This window comes from Hesperophylax consimilis, chromosome 28 (genome assembly GCF_061612785.1).
Source record: "Hesperophylax consimilis isolate HC1 chromosome 28, BYU_Hcon_1.0, whole genome shotgun sequence".
Taxonomy (NCBI): domain Eukaryota; kingdom Metazoa; phylum Arthropoda; class Insecta; order Trichoptera; family Limnephilidae; genus Hesperophylax; species Hesperophylax consimilis.
In genome coordinates, this window is record NC_142863.1 from 7009595 (window position 1) to 7035110 (window position 25516).

Genomic DNA, 25516 nt, shown 5'->3' on the forward strand with positions numbered 1-25516 from the left:
TTTAAATCGTTGTGGATAATGTATTCGTTATTAAAAATACAATGATAATATATTTTTGCTGTTTCACACTATTTGCGGTTGCTTCTTTACTTTCACATAATTTGTAGTTCAGCTCACGCTTTTTTCTCATTTTTCTCATTCACTATGCACAATTGTTGTTAAACGGGTGAACATATAGCAGAAATGAAACTATTTGACGAAACATGAGCTCGTTATGATACACTGCTTAAACTGTTTAAAATTATGTATAAGTATTATTTGATCACTTTGAAACAACCACAAAATCCGGCAAAATTAAATCAAATGGGAAATAGGTATCACGTTTTATGAATAATAAGGTTTTCAACCTAGAATAACTTCGTCCACCATCGTTAGTAGCTTTGAATTATTACACAATCTAAGAACCAATTTGCAGAAAATTCTTACGAAATACCGAAAAGTGTTTGTTTATTAACTGCGAGTTTTTAAGGTTCACGTGGATTAAATACATTTAAATAGACATCCATTTCTATTTGTTAACATCGTTAGTAATGGTGGGTCGTGTTACACTTCTAATAGTCTTCTTCAGCCAGTCCCTCATCTTGAAGATGTTGGTGAAAGCCGTGTAAGTGTTGGGTCGGCAGGAAGTTTTTTCATCATTGAGAGGCCCGTTGCTCACAACCCCATGCAGATACCAGCGGGTGGAGCCCTCCATGTCCCGTGCAGGAAATACCAATCCTCCACCACTGTCGCCCTGGCACATGGCCCTTCCTGAAAAACGCAAAAAAAATTTAATGTACCTATATACAAAAATATTTACGCTTCTTTGTTTGTCCCCTGTAAATACAAAAAACAACTCAACTGATTTAGCCAAAAATTTTGAAGATTGTTCCAAGAATGTTTATAGAGTTGTTTGAATGGTGGAAAAAGTCGGAGACGTCCGAGAAAGACGCAATATCTCTGCGCTGGAATGAGATGGACATGTGACCGAATTAAAGACGAGTTTGTGTACAGCAGTGAATGGTGGAAAAAGTCGGAGACGTCCGAGAAAGACGCAATATCTCTGCGCTGGAATGAGATGGACATGTGACCGAATTAAAGACGAGTTTGTGTACAGCAGTGAATGGTGGAAAAAGTCGGAGACGTCCGAGAAAGACGCAATATCTCTGCGCTGGAATGAGATGGACATGTGACCGAATTAAAGACGAGTTTGTGTACAGCAGTGAATGGTGGAAAAAGTCGGAGACGTCCGAGAAAGACGCAATATCTCTGCGCTGGAATGAGATGGACATGTGACCGAATTAAAGACGAGTTTGTGTACAGCAGTGAATGGTGGAAAAAGTCGGAGACGTCCGAGAAAGACGCAATATCTCTGCGCTGGAATGAGATGGACATGTGACCGAATTAAAGACGAGTTTGTGTACAGCAGTGAATGGTGGAAAAAGTCGGAGACGTCCGAGAAAGACGCAATATCTCTGCGCTGGAATGAGATGGACATGTGACCGAATTAAAGACGAGTTTGTGTACAGCAGTGAATGGTGGAAAAAGTCGGAGACGTCCGAGAAAGACGCAATATCTCTGCGCTGGAATGAGATGGACATGTGACCGAATTAAAGACGAGTTTGTGTACAGCAGTGAATGGTGGAAAAAGTCGGAGACGTCCGAGAAAGACGCAATATCTCTGCGCTGGAATGAGATGGACATGTGACCGAATTAAAGACGAGTTTGTGTACAGCAGTGAATGGTGGAAAAAGTCGGAGACGTCCGAGAAAGACGCAATATCTCTGCGCTGGAATGAGATGGACATGTGACCGAATTAAAGACGAGTTTGTGTACAGCAGTGAATGGTGGAAAAAGTCGGAGACGTCCGAGAAAGACGCAATATCTCTGCGCTGGAATGAGATGGACATGTGACCGAATTAAAGACGAGTTTGTGTACAGCAGTGAATGGTGGAAAAAGTCGGAGACGTCCGAGAAAGACGCAATATCTCTGCGCTGGAATGAGATGGACATGTGACCGAATTAAAGACGAGTTTGTGTACAGCAGTGAATGGTGGAAAAAGTCGGAGACGTCCGAGAAAGACGCAATATCTCTGCGCTGGAATGAGATGGACATGTGACCGAATTAAAGACGAGTTTGTGTACAGCAGTGAATGGTGGAAAAAGTCGGAGACGTCCGAGAAAGACGCAATATCTCTGCGCTGGAATGAGATGGACATGTGACCGAATTAAAGACGAGTTTGTGTACAGCAGTGAATGGTGGAAAAAGTCGGAGACGTCCGAGAAAGACGCAATATCTCTGCGCTGGAATGAGATGGACATGTGACCGAATTAAAGACGAGTTTGTGTACAGCAGTGAATGGTGGAAAAAGTCGGAGACGTCCGAGAAAGACGCAATATCTCTGCGCTGGAATGAGATGGACATGTGACCGAATTAAAGACGAGTTTGTGTACAGCAGTGAATGGTGGAAAAAGTCGGAGACGTCCGAGAAAGACGCAATATCTCTGCGCTGGAATGAGATGGACATGTGACCGAATTAAAGACGAGTTTGTGTACAGCAGTGAATGGTGGAAAAAGTCGGAGACGTCCGAGAAAGACGCAATATCTCTGCGCTGGAATGAGATGGACATGTGACCGAATTAAAGACGAGTTTGTGTACAGCAGTGAATGGTGGAAAAAGTCGGAGACGTCCGAGAAAGACGCAATATCTCTGCGCTGGAATGAGATGGACATGTGACCGAATTAAAGACGAGTTTGTGTACAGCAGTGAATGGTGGAAAAAGTCGGAGACGTCCGAGAAAGACGCAATATCTCTGCGCTGGAATGAGATGGACATGTGACCGAATTAAAGACGAGTTTGTGTACAGCAGTGAATGGTGGAAAAAGTCGGAGACGTCCGAGAAAGACGCAATATCTCTGCGCTGGAATGAGATGGACATGTGACCGAATTAAAGACGAGTTTGTGTACAGCAGTGAATGGTGGAAAAAGTCGGAGACGTCCGAGAAAGACGCAATATCTCTGCGCTGGAATGAGATGGACATGTGACCGAATTAAAGACGAGTTTGTGTACAGCAGTGAATGGTGGAAAAAGTCGGAGACGTCCGAGAAAGACGCAATATCTCTGCGCTGGAATGAGATGGACATGTGACCGAATTAAAGACGAGTTTGTGTACAGCAGTGAATGGTGGAAAAAGTCGGAGACGTCCGAGAAAGACGCAATATCTCTGCGCTGGAATGAGATGGACATGTGACCGAATTAAAGACGAGTTTGTGTACAGCAGTGAATGGTGGAAAAAGTCGGAGACGTCCGAGAAAGACGCAATATCTCTGCGCTGGAATGAGATGGACATGTGACCGAATTAAAGACGAGTTTGTGTACAGCAGTGAATGGTGGAAAAAGTCGGAGACGTCCGAGAAAGACGCAATATCTCTGCGCTGGAATGAGATGGACATGTGACCGAATTAAAGACGAGTTTGTGTACAGCAGTGAATGGTGGAAAAAGTCGGAGACGTCCGAGAAAGACGCAATATCTCTGCGCTGGAATGAGATGGACATGTGACCGAATTAAAGACGAGTTTGTGTACAGCAGTGAATGGTGGAAAAAGTCGGAGACGTCCGAGAAAGACGCAATATCTCTGCGCTGGAATGAGATGGACATGTGACCGAATTAAAGACGAGTTTGTGTACAGCAGTGAATGGTGGAAAAAGTCGGAGACGTCCGAGAAAGACGCAATATCTCTGCGCTGGAATGAGATGGACATGTGACCGAATTAAAGACGAGTTTGTGTACAGCAGTGAATGGTGGAAAAAGTCGGAGACGTCCGAGAAAGACGCAATATCTCTGCGCTGGAATGAGATGGACATGTGACCGAATTAAAGACGAGTTTGTGTACAGCAGTGAATGGTGGAAAAAGTCGGAGACGTCCGAGAAAGACGCAATATCTCTGCGCTGGAATGAGATGGACATGTGACCGAATTAAAGACGAGTTTGTGTACAGCAGTGAATGGTGGAAAAAGTCGGAGACGTCCGAGAAAGACGCAATATCTCTGCGCTGGAATGAGATGGACATGTGACCGAATTAAAGACGAGTTTGTGTACAGCAGTGAATGGTGGAAAAAGTCGGAGACGTCCGAGAAAGACGCAATATCTCTGCGCTGGAATGAGATGGACATGTGACCGAATTAAAGACGAGTTTGTGTACAGCAGTGAATGGTGGAAAAAGTCGGAGACGTCCGAGAAAGACGCAATATCTCTGCGCTGGAATGAGATGGACATGTGACCGAATTAAAGACGAGTTTGTGTACAGCAGTGAATGGTGGAAAAAGTCGGAGACGTCCGAGAAAGACGCAATATCTCTGCGCTGGAATGAGATGGACATGTGACCGAATTAAAGACGAGTTTGTGTACAGCAGTGAATGGTGGAAAAAGTCGGAGACGTCCGAGAAAGACGCAATATCTCTGCGCTGGAATGAGATGGACATGTGACCGAATTAAAGACGAGTTTGTGTACAGCAGTGAATGGTGGAAAAAGTCGGAGACGTCCGAGAAAGACGCAATATCTCTGCGCTGGAATGAGATGGACATGTGACCGAATTAAAGACGAGTTTGTGTACAGCAGTGAATGGTGGAAAAAGTCGGAGACGTCCGAGAAAGACGCAATATCTCTGCGCTGGAATGAGATGGACATGTGACCGAATTAAAGACGAGTTTGTGTACAGCAGTGAATGGTGGAAAAAGTCGGAGACGTCCGAGAAAGACGCAATATCTCTGCGCTGGAATGAGATGGACATGTGACCGAATTAAAGACGAGTTTGTGTACAGCAGTGAATGGTGGAAAAAGTCGGAGACGTCCGAGAAAGACGCAATATCTCTGCGCTGGAATGAGATGGACATGTGACCGAATTAAAGACGAGTTTGTGTACAGCAGTGAATGGTGGAAAAAGTCGGAGACGTCCGAGAAAGACGCAATATCTCTGCGCTGGAATGAGATGGACATGTGACCGAATTAAAGACGAGTTTGTGTACAGCAGTGAATGGTGGAAAAAGTCGGAGACGTCCGAGAAAGACGCAATATCTCTGCGCTGGAATGAGATGGACATGTGACCGAATTAAAGACGAGTTTGTGTACAGCAGTGAATGGTGGAAAAAGTCGGAGACGTCCGAGAAAGACGCAATATCTCTGCGCTGGAATGAGATGGACATGTGACCGAATTAAAGACGAGTTTGTGTACAGCAGTGAATGGTGGAAAAAGTCGGAGACGTCCGAGAAAGACGCAATATCTCTGCGCTGGAATGAGATGGACATGTGACCGAATTAAAGACGAGTTTGTGTACAGCAGTGAATGGTGGAAAAAGTCGGAGACGTCCGAGAAAGACGCAATATCTCTGCGCTGGAATGAGATGGACATGTGACCGAATTAAAGACGAGTTTGTGTACAGCAGTGAATGGTGGAAAAAGTCGGAGACGTCCGAGAAAGACGCAATATCTCTGCGCTGGAATGAGATGGACATGTGACCGAATTAAAGACGAGTTTGTGTACAGCAGTGAATGGTGGAAAAAGTCGGAGACGTCCGAGAAAGACGCAATATCTCTGCGCTGGAATGAGATGGACATGTGACCGAATTAAAGACGAGTTTGTGTACAGCAGTGAATGGTGGAAAAAGTCGGAGACGTCCGAGAAAGACGCAATATCTCTGCGCTGGAATGAGATGGACATGTGACCGAATTAAAGACGAGTTTGTGTACAGCAGTGAATGGTGGAAAAAGTCGGAGACGTCCGAGAAAGACGCAATATCTCTGCGCTGGAATGAGATGGACATGTGACCGAATTAAAGACGAGTTTGTGTACAGCAGTGAATGGTGGAAAAAGTCGGAGACGTCCGAGAAAGACGCAATATCTCTGCGCTGGAATGAGATGGACATGTGACCGAATTAAAGACGAGTTTGTGTACAGCAGTGAATGGTGGAAAAAGTCGGAGACGTCCGAGAAAGACGCAATATCTCTGCGCTGGAATGAGATGGACATGTGACCGAATTAAAGACGAGTTTGTGTACAGCAGTGAATGGTGGAAAAAGTCGGAGACGTCCGAGAAAGACGCAATATCTCTGCGCTGGAATGAGATGGACATGTGACCGAATTAAAGACGAGTTTGTGTACAGCAGTGAATGGTGGAAAAAGTCGGAGACGTCCGAGAAAGACGCAATATCTCTGCGCTGGAATGAGATGGACATGTGACCGAATTAAAGACGAGTTTGTGTACAGCAGTGAATGGTGGAAAAAGTCGGAGACGTCCGAGAAAGACGCAATATCTCTGCGCTGGAATGAGATGGACATGTGACCGAATTAAAGACGAGTTTGTGTACAGCAGTGAATGGTGGAAAAAGTCGGAGACGTCCGAGAAAGACGCAATATCTCTGCGCTGGAATGAGATGGACATGTGACCGAATTAAAGACGAGTTTGTGTACAGCAGTGAATGGTGGAAAAAGTCGGAGACGTCCGAGAAAGACGCAATATCTCTGCGCTGGAATGAGATGGACATGTGACCGAATTAAAGACGAGTTTGTGTACAGCAGTGAATGGTGGAAAAAGTCGGAGACGTCCGAGAAAGACGCAATATCTCTGCGCTGGAATGAGATGGACATGTGACCGAATTAAAGACGAGTTTGTGTACAGCAGTGAATGGTGGAAAAAGTCGGAGACGTCCGAGAAAGACGCAATATCTCTGCGCTGGAATGAGATGGACATGTGACCGAATTAAAGACGAGTTTGTGTACAGCAGTGAATGGTGGAAAAAGTCGGAGACGTCCGAGAAAGACGCAATATCTCTGCGCTGGAATGAGATGGACATGTGACCGAATTAAAGACGAGTTTGTGTACAGCAGTGAATGGTGGAAAAAGTCGGAGACGTCCGAGAAAGACGCAATATCTCTGCGCTGGAATGAGATGGACATGTGACCGAATTAAAGACGAGTTTGTGTACAGCAGTGAATGGTGGAAAAAGTCGGAGACGTCCGAGAAAGACGCAATATCTCTGCGCTGGAATGAGATGGACATGTGACCGAATTAAAGACGAGTTTGTGTACAGCAGTGAATGGTGGAAAAAGTCGGAGACGTCCGAGAAAGACGCAATATCTCTGCGCTGGAATGAGATGGACATGTGACCGAATTAAAGACGAGTTTGTGTACAGCAGTGAATGGTGGAAAAAGTCGGAGACGTCCGAGAAAGACGCAATATCTCTGCGCTGGAATGAGATGGACATGTGACCGAATTAAAGACGAGTTTGTGTACAGCAGTGAATGGTGGAAAAAGTCGGAGACGTCCGAGAAAGACGCAATATCTCTGCGCTGGAATGAGATGGACATGTGACCGAATTAAAGACGAGTTTGTGTACAGCAGTGAATGGTGGAAAAAGTCGGAGACGTCCGAGAAAGACGCAATATCTCTGCGCTGGAATGAGATGGACATGTGACCGAATTAAAGACGAGTTTGTGTACAGCAGTGAATGGTGGAAAAAGTCGGAGACGTCCGAGAAAGACGCAATATCTCTGCGCTGGAATGAGATGGACATGTGACCGAATTAAAGACGAGTTTGTGTACAGCAGTGAATGGTGGAAAAAGTCGGAGACGTCCGAGAAAGACGCAATATCTCTGCGCTGGAATGAGATGGACATGTGACCGAATTAAAGACGAGTTTGTGTACAGCAGTGAATGGTGGAAAAAGTCGGAGACGTCCGAGAAAGACGCAATATCTCTGCGCTGGAATGAGATGGACATGTGACCGAATTAAAGACGAGTTTGTGTACAGCAGTGAATGGTGGAAAAAGTCGGAGACGTCCGAGAAAGACGCAATATCTCTGCGCTGGAATGAGATGGACATGTGACCGAATTAAAGACGAGTTTGTGTACAGCAGTGAATGGTGGAAAAAGTCGGAGACGTCCGAGAAAGACGCAATATCTCTGCGCTGGAATGAGATGGACATGTGACCGAATTAAAGACGAGTTTGTGTACAGCAGTGAATGGTGGAAAAAGTCGGAGACGTCCGAGAAAGACGCAATATCTCTGCGCTGGAATGAGATGGACATGTGACCGAATTAAAGACGAGTTTGTGTACAGCAGTGAATGGTGGAAAAAGTCGGAGACGTCCGAGAAAGACGCAATATCTCTGCGCTGGAATGAGATGGACATGTGACCGAATTAAAGACGAGTTTGTGTACAGCAGTGAATGGTGGAAAAAGTCGGAGACGTCCGAGAAAGACGCAATATCTCTGCGCTGGAATGAGATGGACATGTGACCGAATTAAAGACGAGTTTGTGTACAGCAGTGAATGGTGGAAAAAGTCGGAGACGTCCGAGAAAGACGCAATATCTCTGCGCTGGAATGAGATGGACATGTGACCGAATTAAAGACGAGTATTAATTGTGGTAAAATGAGGCGTACGTGTTGAATGAAGAAAGATGTGTTAAGATAATGTACGTCGTGTATGTGAACGTTAGAAGAAGTCGAGGATGCTAAAAGAAGACGTGGCACGATCTAGTGAAAAAACAATATTTTTTTTAAGTGTTATTATTATAGGTATTAATAATATTTTCATCTTGAAAATGCACCTAGTTTTCAGGTACATTAGAATTCGTAACCTCAAAACTTTATTCCAAATCATTAATATAAAAAAAACATTCCTTAAGAAAACCATTTGTAGCAACATTAAAACTTCTTATCTATCTTGGTAACTCTCCATATCAACATTAAAAAATTTACGAAAAGCATTACGAGCTCGTGGATTGATCGGATTACAAATGCAGCTCTACTAAACAAAAATAAATATCAAAAAAAGAGTGGTCAAGTCCCAGTCGCAAGTCCCGACGACACCCCGTTACACCCTGTATACTCTGTATAGTATTTACCTTCGAGTTGTCCAGCGCACAGTTTATCCGCCGTGAGGTACTTGCTGAACTTATACTTGGACATCTCTATGCGGCACTCCCCGTAAGCAATGACTGGCAGATCCAGGGTCTTCAGTTCCTCTGATGGTTCTCCGTTCTCTGTCCTTCCCCAGCCAGCTACCTGCCAGAAATATAATGTGTTTGTTACAAAAACTTAATCATTGATATTACTTTGAAAACCAAAAATAAATAAAACTTATGGTTCTGAAGTTAAGCGATATTCTTAGAAGATAATATCTTTTTACCAAGATAAAGGCATGATTATTTAATTTTCTCTTTCCTAAAAAAACTACCGCGAAAAACACGGTTGTTATGAATGTATTCATCATTATTAAGAAAATTGAGAACTTCCAGCATTTTTTCCAAACGATCAGTGCACTTGTTATGATTATTTATAAAATATTCTCTACTTGTAGCAAAGTTCTGGATTTAAGACACACTTTCCCCGCTATCAATTTTGTGCATAAAATTTAATTAATTTAATAATGGTCTTAAAATGGTGCCATGGGGCACTCCTGAAGAAGAATAATAAAAATTATGACAGATTCACTGCGGGAACTGAATTTTGGAAGAATGTTTGAACATATTGAATGATGAAATTATCAAGACTATCGATACTAACGTGGAGATGTGTAAGATCTCGTGTACTTTTATGCCTAAGATACACCAAGCAAATATACATTATAAAACATGCTGTTACCTTGCCGGTGTTTCCAGGTAATGTTTGAAGAGTGTTAAACTTCTCATTGAGGATGTCGTAGCAAACGGCCCGGACAGAGTGTGCCAACTTAAAGGGAGTCGCCAGCTGCAGCAGAGCCAGGTCTTGTTGCTGGTTTGTCTCATCCCCGCCATAGCGCGGGGGAAGGTGAATTGCAAAAACCTACAAATTATAAATGGTTATTGTGGTGTTAAAAAGAAATATTACAAGTACAATGTACGTCGAGGATAAGTTGCAATACAGGCGTTAGAGCAGAGTTTAGTTTTTAGAATTTAGAATTTAGAAATCCCTATATGTTTAATTTTTAAAAATCTCAACATCATATTGATCTGCGAAGACATCTTCAGGTAGTGCTATTAAAATAAAATTAAAAAAAAATCATTTACAAATAAACGGATGGATAGAGCTCCTCACCGCGTATTTTAAGTAACTTTAACTATGCAGTAAAGAACGTATCGCGTAAAAGCCCATCAAGGCTAATAAATTTAAAAAAAACAATAAAATAAATAATAAAAAAATATTTAATAAATAAATTAATTTTAAACCAAAGATAATAAATTAATATAAAAATTAATTATTAGTAAATAATAAATAAATCTACTTTTATTTTGAAACCAGAATTTTCCTGAGCGAATGCATTTTTGCAATGGATCTCGGAACTACAATGATCTTATTCAAAATAACAAAATGTGGTTATATCTTCTTATTTATTTATTTATTTATTTATTCATTTTTGGGAAAATCAACAGTTTACATTTTTACAGATTGTACATAAGTAAAATAGCCAAAATAAAACCAATTACGGATTTCCTCCTTGTGATTTTACGTAAGACAGCATTAGAAGAAATAATTAAATTTATGAGAAATGTGAAGTTATAATTATATAAAATAAAAGAATTGTATAAAATAATAGAACAAAATAATACAACAAAAATAAAAATAAAGGGGAAAAAAAAACTAAAATTTATATAAAATAAAAGATTATCGATACATTGGTAACCATAAGAATACAAACAATATTGTGCATATAAATCAAATCATAACCATAACCATTTTGATTGAGGTTATGATAATCTCTATCTCGTCTGTAAATATGGTACCGTGGATCGAAAAGTTCCTCATTAAAGATTGAATTGTTAAGCCATGTTTCACTGAGACATATAATGTCATAGTTGTTTAATAATACATTTTGAAGAAAAATATGTGTCTTGGTTCTGAGACCTCTTAAGTTTTGTTAGTATAATTCTAAAGATTCCATTGTATTAAGTATATAGTGCAGTTAATATAAAGTTGCTGGAAAGTTAGTTGATGGAAATATTGTATGTTTTTAGTTTTTCTAGATCATTATAATTATTTATGCAATGGTGATTTGTGTTTTCATTAAGTCTTACATAAATTTTACAATTTTTTATCCAACAGAATTTGAATTTATTAATTTTGGTAAACTCTCTGACCTTTTTGTAGAGTACTTTGTTTTTATGAGTTAAATGTTCATTTATATAGATCCGTTGTTTTCCATTAAAGTTAATATCCTCTGCTGTTAGGCCCCTTCTTGTCCGGATTGCTGCTATGATTTCGTCTTTCTGTTTCCTGCCCTTTAGTTTTACTATAATATTCCGCGGTCTTCCTTCAATCTTCTCCTTGGGGGTGACTCGGGTGGCGTATTCAATGTCGTCGCTTACTATATTTAATTCTGAATAGATCCTTTCGATAATCTCCGTCAGGTTCTCTTGTTTTTTTTCTGGTATCCCAATGATCTCTATGTTATTAATGCGTGCGTGTTGTTCGTTAGCATCCAATTGTTTTTGTAATTCTTTAAATTCACTTTGTATTACGGCGTTTTGTTCCAGAGTTTTTTCAAGGTTGTTGTTTTTTTTTGTATCAATTTTTTTTTCTAGAGTTAATATTTTATTTTTTAATTCCTCGATTTCTTCTTTATACTCGTTTCTGATGATTTCCAGAAATTGTACCTTAAATTCTTCAAACTTTTTGTCAAGAAGTTGGAGGAGTTGGGTGTCCGTAGTATTTAGTGTTTTTGCAGTTGCTCGTGTAGTCATTTTGGCACGAAATATTAATTAGTATAACTTCACTTCACTATTAAAGCTATTAAAATATAGATATTTAGATTTTAGCTAGAATTTTTTATTTTATTTTGAGATATTTCAAGAGTGAAATAAAAACACGACAGCTGTCATTGAATGTTATTGTTGTATTTAAGTATAAATATTTTTTTTTTTAATACATTGACTGTTGTTCGTCATCTTCGTTCGTCATCAACATCTTTATCCCTTTACTAATCAACGCGTTTTAAATTTTATAATAGTTTATTATTAAATAAATTTATAAAAATTAAATTAATTTATTAATAATTAAATTAATAAAAAAAATAATTAGCAATAAATTAATTAATTAATAAATTAACTAATTATTCACGAGAGAGAGAGCATGAAACTCAAGATCATTTCCACGCATCAATTTCTTGATGCAACACTTATTTACTAAAAAATTCATCACCCCCAGGTTTTTTTTTCTAGTGTTAGGTGAACGATAACAGTTATACAGCATGTAACCGACTTATTGTCAAGTTATAAAGTACCACTTTGATTGTGGGTGAAAACTATTTATTATCCGTGAAAACCGAAAAAGTGTATGCGATGATTGAAGTTTGTGAAATATTGATCATGAGCCATCAGCAAATACCACAACAAGTTTATAATATATAATAAATAATAATAATAATAAAAACGTTTATTTGACAATAATTTTTTACATGTTTGCATATAGTTTGTACACATACATTTAGATGATTATATTGTCAAAAGGGCAACTGCTCAGCTGTACATTCCGGATTTCTCCGGGAATGTAGCTGGTTTTCAGCAGTGCCTTTAATATAATGTGTTATAAATCGATAAATACAAATTTCTTTAAAATAAAATAAAATATAAATTCAGGATTAAATTTACATAAAATACATAGATAAAAATACAAGTAGGTGTCCCTTTCATTTTAAATTCAATCAATGATGATGTTGTGCGGTTGACTGTGCTGTCAGCAACCATTCGCTGCAGAGCTTCTTAAAGCACTGCAACGATGTTGTTGTTCGAATAGGCAGTGGTATTTTATTCCAAAGTTTTGACGATGAGTAGCTAAAACTACCCTCAAAAACAGCAGTTTTATGTTTGGGGAGAACAAGTAAATGGTCTCTTTGGCGTGTACTATGTGCATGTGAGTCACGGGACCACTGCAGTCTGTCAAACAGATAGGAAGGAACCTTTGAATTCATCAAGTTGAACAGTTGACACATTTGATGTAACTTCCTTCTGTTCGACATATTCAGTATTCGATGCCGATAGAGGTAAGGCGAGATATGCTCGCGTCTCGGGACATTATAGCAATATCGGACACATGCATTTTGGACTCGTTGTACTTGTTTTTGGGTTTTTTTCAATAAAGATGGACCGTAAACTGAGTCTCCATAGTCCAATATTGAGAGAACAAGACTATCAGTAATAATCTTGCGTAGTTTCACTGATATGTTATCTCTTATATTGTACAATAGACGAAGCCTCGAGTAGCACCACTGTGACCTGTTTTTAACATGTTCATCATACCTCAATCTACCGTCCACCATTATTCCAAGGTTGCGCGCAGCATCAACAAAGGGAACGGTGGTTTCATGTATTTTTACAACATGTCCTCCATTTTTTACGCATGATATTTTGTGCTTAGTTCCCATTAATAAAGCAACAGTTTTTTGAGGATTGAGAAGTAACGCGTGCTCCTTTGCCCAACTGCAAACTCTACGTAGGTCACCATTTACCATATCCACTGCCACATGAGTTTTACTTACGTCAAACGATAAATATAGTTGTGTGTCATCAGCATACATGTGCGAACCACAGTGTTCAATAGATTGCATCATGTCAGCGGTATATATAGCAAAAAGCAATGGCCCTAGTATCGATCCCTGGGGTACCCCTCTTGTTATTATAATGTCAGATGAATATTTTAGAGTCCCATTACTATCCTTGCAAACTGTGCGCTGAGTTCTATCTTTGAAGTAATTTTGAAACCATTTTATTGCTTCATCGTCAAAACCAAAGTAACGCAACTTTGCAATAAGTAATGGAATGCTCAGTAAGTCAAATGCCTTAGAGAAGTCCAGCAGAACTAGTATCGAGGCTTTGCCTGCATCAGTGGAGGCAAGAATATCATCTGTAATACATTGCAGAGCTGTTGTAGTGCTGTGGCCTTTACGAAACCCCGATTGATGACGAGGTATAATCCCGCATGTTTCAGCGTAGACTACTGTTTGCTCAAACACAACTTTTTCGAGTACCTTGGATAATGCTGGTAATATGCTAATCGGTCTGAGATCACTAATACTTGAAATTGGTTTCTTTTTCGGAATTGGTGTGACTAAACCATTTTTCCACAGTGCTGGAACTATACCTGTCCGTAATGATTGGTTAATAATGGTTGTTATAGTGCTGAGTGCATACGGAAGTATGAGTTTAATCATTGAGATACTTATTTTATCGCAACCGATAGCGTTTGATTTGATAGTATGAATGTGTTTTGATATTGTAGTTTCATCAACTATTTGAAGTGAAAATGATTATATATATGAAAGCATGACAAAATCTAAACAAATGGAATGAAACTAAATAGGAATGTGCTAGTGCTATTATTCCGGTTGTTTAAAGGGATGAAATTATAAGAATTTGTGGCTATTACAAGTTAAAAATTATTGATAGATAAATATCCGTCGCCGAAGATTGAAGATACTAGAATCAGAAAAATCATTTTCAGTGAGGCCATATGAGGTATGGTTTAGAGTTTTTATTATATATGTAAATCAAATGTTCACTCTTCCCATTGTTGGAAATATCATATCTTACGCAGACGACACTGTAGTTATCACTAAAGGAAAATCGTGGGAGGAAACAATGAGGATAGCCAATATCAATATAAACATACTCAAAACATGGTTCGACCTAAATTGTCTCTCACTAAATACCGAGAAAACATATTTCATCCCATTCTCTTTGCAGGAAAAAAATTTCGAAAACAATATAACAATTAAAATCCATTCATCACAGTGTGAAAATAAAAAAGAATGCAGCAATGTAAATTGTTTACCAATAACATGCAAAAATAGTATAAAATATCTGGGTATCATAGTAGATAGACACTTAAAATGGAACGAACAAGTCCAAAATACGGCAACCAGAGTAAGAAAACTTATTTACTTATTCATTAGATTGAGAAACATCCTATCATATTATATGATTAAAACTATTTATTTCTCTCTTGCCCAATCTATTCTCCAATATGGTATAATTGGGTGGGGGGGGACTTTCAAAACTAACCTCTTACCCGTAGAAAAGGCACAGAGGTTGATTCTAAAAGTCATCCTACGTAAACCATCTATATTTCCAACAACACAGTTATTTAACTATTTTAGGGTTCTCAGTCTAAATAATATATTCAAAAAGAACTCATTGTTACAAACTCATAAAGATCATTTCAATCCTACAATAACATTTCCAAAAATAAGTAACCGATCAAGATCACGTGGCAATTTAGAAATCCCTAAATTTAAAATGAGCGCTTCTCAACACCATTATTCTTATCAAGGTATAAAATTTTTTAATGCACTCCCATATAAAATCAAATCTGAAAAAAATTATAAAGCCTTTAAATTACAAATAAAACAACTTCTTGACCAACCAAATAATAATTATAAATTTTAATTTGATTTTTTACATATCTACTGATAACAGGTACATATTAGTAGTAATTGATCAAATTCAAATTTTAATGGTACCTACATACTCAGTATATCATTAACTATTTCATAAAATTTATTAACTAAAAAAAATATATTTTTCTTCTTTTACCATATCCTCTAATATTATATCAGCATTCGAGCCACCAACAGATTATTGTCGCAACTTATTATGTACCTCCGCTTGCAATACTATCAGCTCTGTTTACTCCAAATGAATAAAATAGCTACATGTACCTATATCACCTACTACCTACTTATTAATCGAAATGTAATAATATTATTTTATTTTATTTTTATTCTTAAATTAATGTTCAACGTAAATAAATATATTCTTATATTTATTTACATTTACTATCTATCTCATTTAGTAACATCTATTGTAGTCTATTTTAATTATCTATACTTTTGTTTTCAAGCTTTATACATTTTGTTATTTCTTACTTCGTAAATAAAAACTTTTTTTCTTTTCTTTACCCAATATAATATATTGTAATGGCACTACTCCCCATATCAAACACGAGAAACGTTTTTCTCTCTTGAATTGGGTAGTTACGTTAAAAAGAAAACATTTTTATTGTAAATAGTTTTTTGTTGTAATTTAACATATTTATGTTTTTGTATAAAAGAAATATATTTTTAAATAAAAAAAATAAAAAAAGTTCATATTAATAATGGTAGTTTACAGAACAATAAAAAATGCTGATAAAAGATTAATCTTCAAAAAGGATTGAGTGATTAGATTAACATAAAAGTTTTTTCACGTATTTTAACAACGTTTTCTTATTGCAAAGAAAAATAATTAAAAATTGTCTTCCGAATAAATTTTCAATAGATTAGCAAATAAATTATGTATTTTTCTGTCAGATTACTGGAACACCATTCATTTTACAGGTTTTGAACCATCTCAGTTTTTATTCGGAAGGAAGATTAGATCAGTTTTGACTCATTTCTTCCTAGAAAAGTTGTGAAAGAAAAGGATAATATTATGGTTTCTTCACAAAAAAGGAAAATATTAAAGGATGTAAAACAAAGTTAAGCCAACGAAAAGAGACAATACAAAGGTAGAAATAAAGTAAGTTTAAAGTTTGGTCAGAAGGTAATGACTAGGGTTTTTAGACCTCAGGTAAATAGGTTATAAGTTTTAGGAATAATAATTGGTGGAAGGGGTATTACATTTATTGGATTAAAATACCGATAAATACCGATAGCCGTATCGGGACACAGATGTGAATTTCTAATATTGTCTTCAATAATAAGATGTTTGTTCATACCGATAGCCGTATCGGGACACAGATGTGAATTGCTAATATTGTCTTCAATAATAAGATGTTTGTTCATACCGATAGCCGTATCGGGACACAGATGTGAATTGCTAATATTGTCTTCAATAATAAGATAATATTAGCAATTAACTAACAAGTGAATTGTTCGTGAAGGACGTGTTCTTATCAGTGCTCTGAATATTAACTGTATAACAGTGTTGATATGGCGACAAGATCGACCCAAGCCTGGGAAACGGTCACCGCTGCCATTAAGGACCTCACGGACCAGATTAGTGGCCTAAAAAACATCATAACAGAGCTACATAACAAGGTTAGTGATCAATCGAACCTTATTGTTGCACAAAATACTACCGTCGCCAAACTGTCGGCGAAGATAGTTGCACTGGAAGCCGCCAGCACCTACGGCACGAGGGAGCACGCAACCAGTGGGCCGTCTACCTCGGGTAATTCTACGGAAGGATCAATCCCGATCAAGTCTTCATCTAGCGGGCCATCGGCCTTGGACGAATCGGCAGAAGGTACAAACTCATCAGCATCTCCGACAAATGAGGAATATCTCGGGAAATCTAACCCGGACGAAAAAATAAAGAAAAGGAAACCAAGAAAAAATAAAGCTAAGCCACTGAATGAACCAATCAATTCTAAACACGTTGATGATCAGAGTGAGTGGCAGGTGCAAGCACGAAAGCCGCGACGTCGTACATCCCTCATAATAACGGGCACTAAAAAAAAAACGGCGTTGCGAGCAATAGAGCGAAAGCATTATATCCACGCTTGGCGCTTTAGCCTAGATACCGATAGCACACACGTGCACGCATTTCTCAAAACCATTGAACTGGACTCCGAATTTGATATTGTCTCATTGAAGGCAAAAGGGAACTACACCTCCTTCAAAATAGGTGTCCCGGAAGAAAAGAAAGATACATTCCTAGATGCCGCCAACTGGCCGGCAGGTATCGCTGTGTCTAAATTTAAATTCTTATCACCATCAAATAAAGAAGGTGGCCCACAATCAGGTAAATCTTTACCTACCTAAAAATGGCAAAACTAGCGTTGAAATACCAAAATGTGCGTGGTCTAAATACGAAAATAGGTGAATTTTCGAACAACGTTATTTCACAAAATTCTGAAGTTATTGCTCTAACTGAAACATGGTTGCAAACCTCTGTATTCGACGCAGAACTGTTGTCCACCAGCCAGTACACAGTACATCGCCGGGACCGAGAGGTGCAACGTGGGGGAGGGGTACTGCTCGCAGTACGTAAACCGTTAAATTCAATAAGAGTAAGGGAGCTAGAAACAGATGGCGAACACCTCTGGGTAAAAGTCTGTAAAGATAACTTTACTGTGTTTATATGTGTAGTGTACTTCTACTGCACAGATGACATCGAAAATAGACGTATTTTCTATGAACATTTAGACAATAAAGCCAATATATTATTAAATAAGAACATAATAATTTTGGGTGATTTTAACTTAAATAATAAACCCGAAGACGTCTTAACTGATTTTTCGTATTTCACAAACTCGAATGGACTGACGCAGTACAATAAAGTGAAGAACAGTAGCGATAACATTCTCGATCTTATCCTTAGTAATATAAATGTGTGTGACGTGATGAGAAGCGAGGAACCACTGGTGAATGAAGACCAGCATCACCCGACGCTGGACATTTCCGCGCGCCTATCAAGAGCGGTTCGGTGCAGACGAAGACCCCGCCAAAACGATCGCCGCGCCCCCCGCGGGCTCCCGCCTTCGCTCCACAATTATAATTTCCACCAATTTAATTATAAGCGAGCAAACATAGAATTGTGCAATAATATTCTTTCGCATTTTGATTGGACATTTTTGTACACCATAAAATCTGTAGACGAAGCAGTGAAATATTTAAACAATGTACTGTTTAGTATTTTTGAATTATGTATACCAAATAACAAACCCAACATCACAAACGATGTATATCCGATATGGTTCAGTAAGAGCATTATAGATAAACTGAAAAAAAAAGGAATCGCTCAGAAAAAGATATCTATTGCACAAAAAGCAATCCGATTATCTGATATTTTCAGCGAGTAGATCCGAGCTAAAATCTGAAATAAAATTTGCTAAAAAACAATACATGGAAAATGTTCAGAATGGGATCAAAGACGACATAAAGTTTTTCTGGAACTATATTAGGTCACAAAAAGTTAACCCAACCTCACCAACATGCTTGATTGAGGAAGGCGTAACTTTTACTAACCCTAACACAATTGTAAATAAGTTTGCTGACTATTTTCATTCCGTCTATAGTCAAGTAACCCCTAAACTTGAAACCAATTTCCCAACAGCATCACCCTGGAACGTTGGAGATATCTCACTCGGATTGACCAACATCCAGGAAATAGAAACTTGTATCCGGAATCTCCGACCTGATAAGGCTACTGGTCCGGACGGTATTCCTCCTTCAATAATTATAAAAATCTCTCCAAATATCTGTGTTCCCCTTGCGTACATATTTAATCTCTGCATCATGTCTTCCACATTTCCACAGTGTTGGAAACTAACGAGGGTCAGCCCCATTCACAAAGCTGATGAAAAGACTGACGTCAGAAATTATAGACCAGTTGCAGTACTGTCAACAATTCCAAAAATTTTTGAAATGATTATCTGTGATAAAATCAGTCCACAAATCACGCCTTTCTTAAGAGGTAATCAACATGGCTTCTTACCGAAGAAATCAACGGTAACCAACTTACTCTCTTTCTCTCGACGGGTAGCACAAGGCCTAGACTGTAGGCATCAGACGGACGTAATTTACACGGACTTCGCAAAGGCATTTGACCGAGTAGATCACGATATTCTAATAAAAAAGATGCATAAAATAGGTTTTAATCAACCCTTACTGACATTTTTTGCGTCATATTTAAAAGATAGAAGTCAGTATGTAAATATAAATGGATACGACTCCCATAAGTTCGCAGCTCTGTCAGGAATTCCTCAAGGATCGAATCTCGGTCCCATGTTATTCCTCATTCTGATTGATGACATTCAGGATTGCATACGTCACAGCTCATGTCTACTATTCGCAGATGACATGAAACTGATGAAGGAAATCGAATCAGATTATGATTATTCGAAACTGCAGGCCAACCTCGATTCAATCATGATATGGTCGGTAGAAAATAAACTTAACTTCAATATTAAAAAATGCGTTGTTATGACTTATAGTCGTTCACAAAATCCGGTATTCTGCCAGTATAGAATGAATGGTGAAGTACTTACACGCGTAAACATCATCAAGGACCTTGGGGTGATCTTTGATCCCAAGCTGACATTTTCAAACCACATAGTCCAGCTTACCTCGGCTTGCTCCAAAACTCTTGGTTTTGTAATTAGAACTTGCAAACAATTCAATAACAAAGAAGCAATGACCTCCATGTTCAACGGAGTGGTCAGAAGCAAGCTGGAGTACGCCAGTACTGTCTGGATACCTTATCAACTTAAATACATAAATATGATTGAACAAATTCAAAAAAAATTCCTAAGGTATGTTTACATGCGATCATACGGAATATATCCGAAATTCATGCATCACGTGGAACTGCTAAAGGAGACAAATTACCAAAGCCTGGAGACTAGGCGTAATGCCGGACTCATGGTATTTGAATTAAAGTTACTAAAAAACCTTATCGATTGCCCATATCTCCTGTCATGCTGTGGATTATTCGTTCCTGATAAATACTGTCGAAATCGTAGCCACGACCTATTCTGTATACCGCAGGGTCGGACAGATGTCATTGCCCGACATAGCATGACAAGAGGTATGACCTTACTAAATGCCCTACCAGCGGATATAGATGTGTTTAATATCACTATACCATGTTTTAAAAAATATATGTACATGTATTGTTAGTTTTAATAAAATTGTACCATAATTGGACTTACCTGTCTGTCGTACAATAATAAATAAAAAAAAAATAAAAAAATAAAAATAATAATAATTCAAACATGGTTGGGAAAAGACATTTGATCAAGTGAAAAATTAGCACGTTTCTTGGCATGAGAAAAATAAGGAGATTTAACTCATCTGAGACAAAATAACCGGCTGCGGACGAATTCAATCTCACAGAGATGCTGCGTAATTGGGGTATTCAAATCTTGTTTCTCCATGTTTCAGGTCCAAACCATGGCAAGAAAGTTTACACCCGAGATGAGAAACTCTACAGATGAGAGAGGAGAGGCAGAAGGAAGAACACGGGAGTATTAACTTATCAAATTTAAAAAATTATTTAAGCTAAAATATATTATTGTCTGAATTGGGTAAAAAATTCACTACAATAATGTTATGTAGCTCAGGTTTCCAACTATAATTGAATTAAGAAAGGTCAGTGGTTGAGTGGGCATAGCGCTTGGGTCTCACCCGAGCGTCGCGTGTTCGATTCCTCGGCTGGCTAAGTCCTCCATCACAACACAAGCAACATTTTCGGCTTTTTGTGGTGGTAGTAGGAGATTTTCAAACATTATTCGTAACCCGGGAATGTTTGTCTTTCTTTTTAAAAAAAAAAAAATGTAGTATTAGAAAGTATTCAATTTGATTCCGTCAGTAGAGAGCGACATAGATAAACATAGACATAGTACATAAGTAAGTGTATTATCTTTATCTTTATCTCTCTTTCTTCCTCTCACAACCCAGCTCTCAGTTAGATCACACAAATCCATAATCATTGTACGCGTTTATTAACAAACTAAATCTTTCTAACATCTGGATTATTATTACGATTATCATCTGTCATCGCATTAATATAGAGTTACAAAGGAACTATCGCCTATCCTCGAGTAGTACTTTTTACTTATTTTTCTAGTTTCCGTAAAGCAGTAATTTTACTGCAACAGTTCCTCCCGGTATCTGTTCTAGCCTCAGTTGTAAGATTACCTCTGTTCTCAATGTAGACCGGTCGGTGGCCGAGTTGACATCGCGCTTGGGTCTAACTCGGGCGTAGTGTGTTCAATTCCTCGGCTGGCTAAGTCCTCCATCACAACACAAGCAAAATTTTCAGCTTATTGTGGTGGTAGTAGGAGATTTTCAAATATTGTCAGGTTATTCGTAACCCGGGAATGTTTGTCTTTCTTTTAAAAAAAATATATATATATATATTGAAATGCGGAATCTGTATTTTAATCCTTTCCCATATCCCAGACTAACTGAGAAAATAAAATAATTATAACGTAAAAGGAAATTTTACCAACATCTGATTTCTGGACGAGTTTTACGTTTTCAGCCAAATCTTTATCCCAGGACCTGAGGAACTTCCCGGCGGCCACCTTGTAATACTTGGCATCTATTTTTTCTAGATTAACCGCGTCAAAGAAGCAATGCGCGGCTGAAAAGATAAACAAGTGTTAGTTTTTCGCAACACTGAGAATATTAAAAAAATATATATTCATTAAAAAATCTTTATCGTAACTAGAAAGGCGACGCTGACTGCGTTGAATGAGGTAAAGCTTAAGCTATGTTCATATTCATGTTTGACGGTTTGGCTCGATCAAAAATATTGACTTGGAACATGCTCCCACGACACGTCATAGATATACCACCAAGACGCTCAGTCAAATTGCAAATTCTTTCGAACATCGGCGAAGAATTATAGTCCCTGAAGCTTTTTTACATCATTTGAAAAAAATGTTGTGAGATGGTACACACTTTGAGACTTATGAGCGTAAAACCATCGGGCATGAACGGTCGTGAGTCTTAGTTTTAGAGTACTGTAAAAGAAAGGAAGGAACATAGAGGTCAAAAATTACACAAAATATATTATTGAATAACACTTACCACTGATTACAAGATTAGCATGTATAATGGAACCTCCGCAAATCTGTTCGATGGTATTTTTATTTTCGTCCCACTGGAAGATCCCCACGTGCCAAGGGAACGTGTCTTTTTTAACAGGGAACCCATGTATGATTTGTACTCCACCAAAGGCCTTTTCTAAACCGCAATCTGCAAAACAACTGTTCTGTTAACTTCCGAAAAGAAAGCATATTTTTAGCACTAGAATTTAATGAAAAATATAAATTATTTAAGTAATATTTCCATAATGAATGTCGTATGTTTTGTAAAATATTTTGAAGAGAGCGGCGTTACGTGTTACGTCCTTCCTACAAAGAGCTCTTTCCAGTTTTTGCCAAAAAGGAACCATTCAATAGCTCAATTTATGCTTTAGACCAGAGGTTCCCTAAGTGGTCTCTATGGACCCCCAGGGGTTGATATTAGCTTGCTGAGGGTCCATGTCAGCGAGAAAAAAAATTGGGGGGCCACGAGATTCAAATGGGGGTACATACGAGCAGACCCCCATTTACCCCAAGTAAACATTTAGAAGTTCAGTAAATGACACAATACACCTAACACAAATAACACAGTTTACGTAATAGTAATAATGGACTGAGATATTACTAATTTCATATTTATGTTTTTTTTTATTTCGTAAAGTTTTTTATTGAGGTATATAAATAGAGTCTACGTTCCATTTCTCGTCAGAATCAATATATTGTAGCAAAACATTGCACATCGGAAGCTGCGAATTTTCCTACTTCCCCAGCTTGTTTTTGAAAAACGTCCAGGGTAATGACGTTCAACATTTAAATGTAATTTACACAGACTTCAAAACTAAGTTTGAGGACATTTTGACTATGGAAATGGAACCTTGAAGAATCGGATATCATGTGACAAGAAGAACTGGTCGGAATAAGCACTAACAAATAACTTAAGGCGCAGTTCTGTAGGGTTAGCTACAGAAAGAAATTTCTTTTGATTTTCCTGCTTCATTTTCATTTGGTGTAATACCTCACAAGGGCGCCCCTGTCTGACTAGAGAACTATACCGCCACCTGGTTGTTGGGCAGGCAAGGGAAGGGAATCTCCTTACGAAAAAGAGAAATGATTATCACATGGGACGTTAAACGTTTTAGGAAAATTCAATATTCGGCAGGCAGGGGGTCTACGGAAAAAAAATATTTGGCAAGTGGTCTACGGGGCAAAAAAGTTTGGGAACCTTTGCTTTAGACCCAGAAATTTCTGTCCAATGTTCCATTTCAACCTCGGGGTAAAAAGGTTTATTTGGCGTTTCAACGAGCAGGAAAATTTGTACAAAATACTCCACCTGGTCTACAATCTGGAATAGGGTTATCCCAATTCCCGCCTTGCATGCAGGTCAGGTCTTCAAGGTCATCGCTGGGGCTGTGGTGCCCGGACTTGCAAGTTGAAGTAATCACGGATCCATAAGGCAGATGCTTGGAACAGTCCATCTCGATTCCCGATTTATAGCACCTGAAGTCCACAGTAAGGGATTGGACCATAAGACATCTTTCTAAAAAAATACGTACGGAGATCAATGAACTACCCAGACTGTTGCTGCATAGAAACCATTACACTTCTGACCCAGCCGCAGTAGTGTGAACACTGAATTGTACAATGTAAAAGACCCATGCAAATAATTTACCACCATTTGCCATTTTTTAGCTACATAAGGGTTAGTAATAAACATAGATAGGTAATACAGATGCCTTCCATGTAGGTTTGAATGGAAACCAATGTCGCTATTGACTGAGTAACTGTTGGTTTTAGTCCAATTATCCAATTATGTGAGGGCTGGGCAAGAATCTAGGGGTCGGTGGGTCCAGAAGTGAGATATATATAGACGGAATCCATCCTTCCCGCTGCGGTGCAAGACAATGGGTCGAAAAAGACAAAATGAAAATTTCATAATGATAAAGAACGGTCAGACTTTCGCTTCACCAAACAGGCGCGCATTTATTTCTTGTGTTCTCTATTCTACGTTCAATAAAATTTTAATTTAAATAACATTCCACATTTTTTTAGATTCAGTTAGTTTTTTTTTTTTTTTTTAAAGTGAATACCTCACAAGAGTCCCAACTGCTCCCGTCTGGACCCAGTGAGACTATGGCATCCCCAATTGGGGGATGTTGTGAGGCTGAAGGTAAGTGGGGAAGGGAAAGAGGAAGGTGGGGAAGTACCTGGCTATTCAGATCTAGTCACTAAACACGGCTAAAGCCATTTGGAGCAACGTTTCAATTCTGAATGGTGGTCTTACACCAGGGCGATACTGGTAGTATCTTCCACTCTGGAACGTGCCGCAAATATAATATATATTATTTTAATTAATTAATTGTGAAATAACACAAATTAATCAAATAAAATTTATTTGCGCACGCCGGGTTCGAACCCGCGACCTTCGGAATGGCAGTCCAATGCGTTACCACTGGACTATGCCGGCCGTCACCGTTGGCCGTCGTGGTTGGTAGTTTTCATTTACAAAATTTTGTGAAAGGTTCTAAAAATAACGATCACAAAGAAAATCCTTACTCCTGCAAGTTGGCGGTGGACTGTCCCATTTGCCGGCATCGCAAGTGGCGAACACCTTTTCTGTGGAAGGATCATAATTCTTGTTGCAAGAGTAAGTGATGAGGGTGAACTCTTCAACGATAGTCTTTGGCCGCAAGTTCTTGTTGGGACCCGACACCTTGAACTTCCCGTTCGATGGGTAGCTTGGCAAGGCGCATTTAGATCTGAGAAAGAACAAAACACACGTTTAAAAAAATCTACATTTTACATTCTGTCAACTAATAGAACTGTTGTTTGACGGATTTTTACAATTTTAGACCTTTGAAATAAAATATCAATTTTCACAAATTGATTATGTTTCAGGAGAGCATTTACACTGATTACCAATGTTCTTCTGATGTTTTAAATATATATTTTTCCAAATAATCAATCATTGATTCACCTTTTATGCAC

General features: G+C 38.5%; 1 protein-coding gene across 1 annotated transcript; it reads right to left on the reverse strand.

Annotated features, from left to right (window-relative positions):
* LOC149410104 (modular serine protease-like) lies at positions 1–25314 on the reverse strand. Its single transcript, XM_089648793.1, has 7 exons — positions 25085–25314; positions 23862–24068; positions 22536–22703; positions 21953–22086; positions 9629–9808; positions 8890–9049; positions 1–750 (listed from the first exon to the last, which is right to left on the reverse strand). Exons 2-7 carry the CDS (start codon positions 24055–24057, stop codon positions 509–511), a joined length of 1080 nt encoding a protein of 359 aa, XP_089504919.1. The 5' UTR covers positions 24058–24068; positions 25085–25314; the 3' UTR covers positions 1–508.
* Positions 25315–25516: the final 202 nt, after the last annotated feature.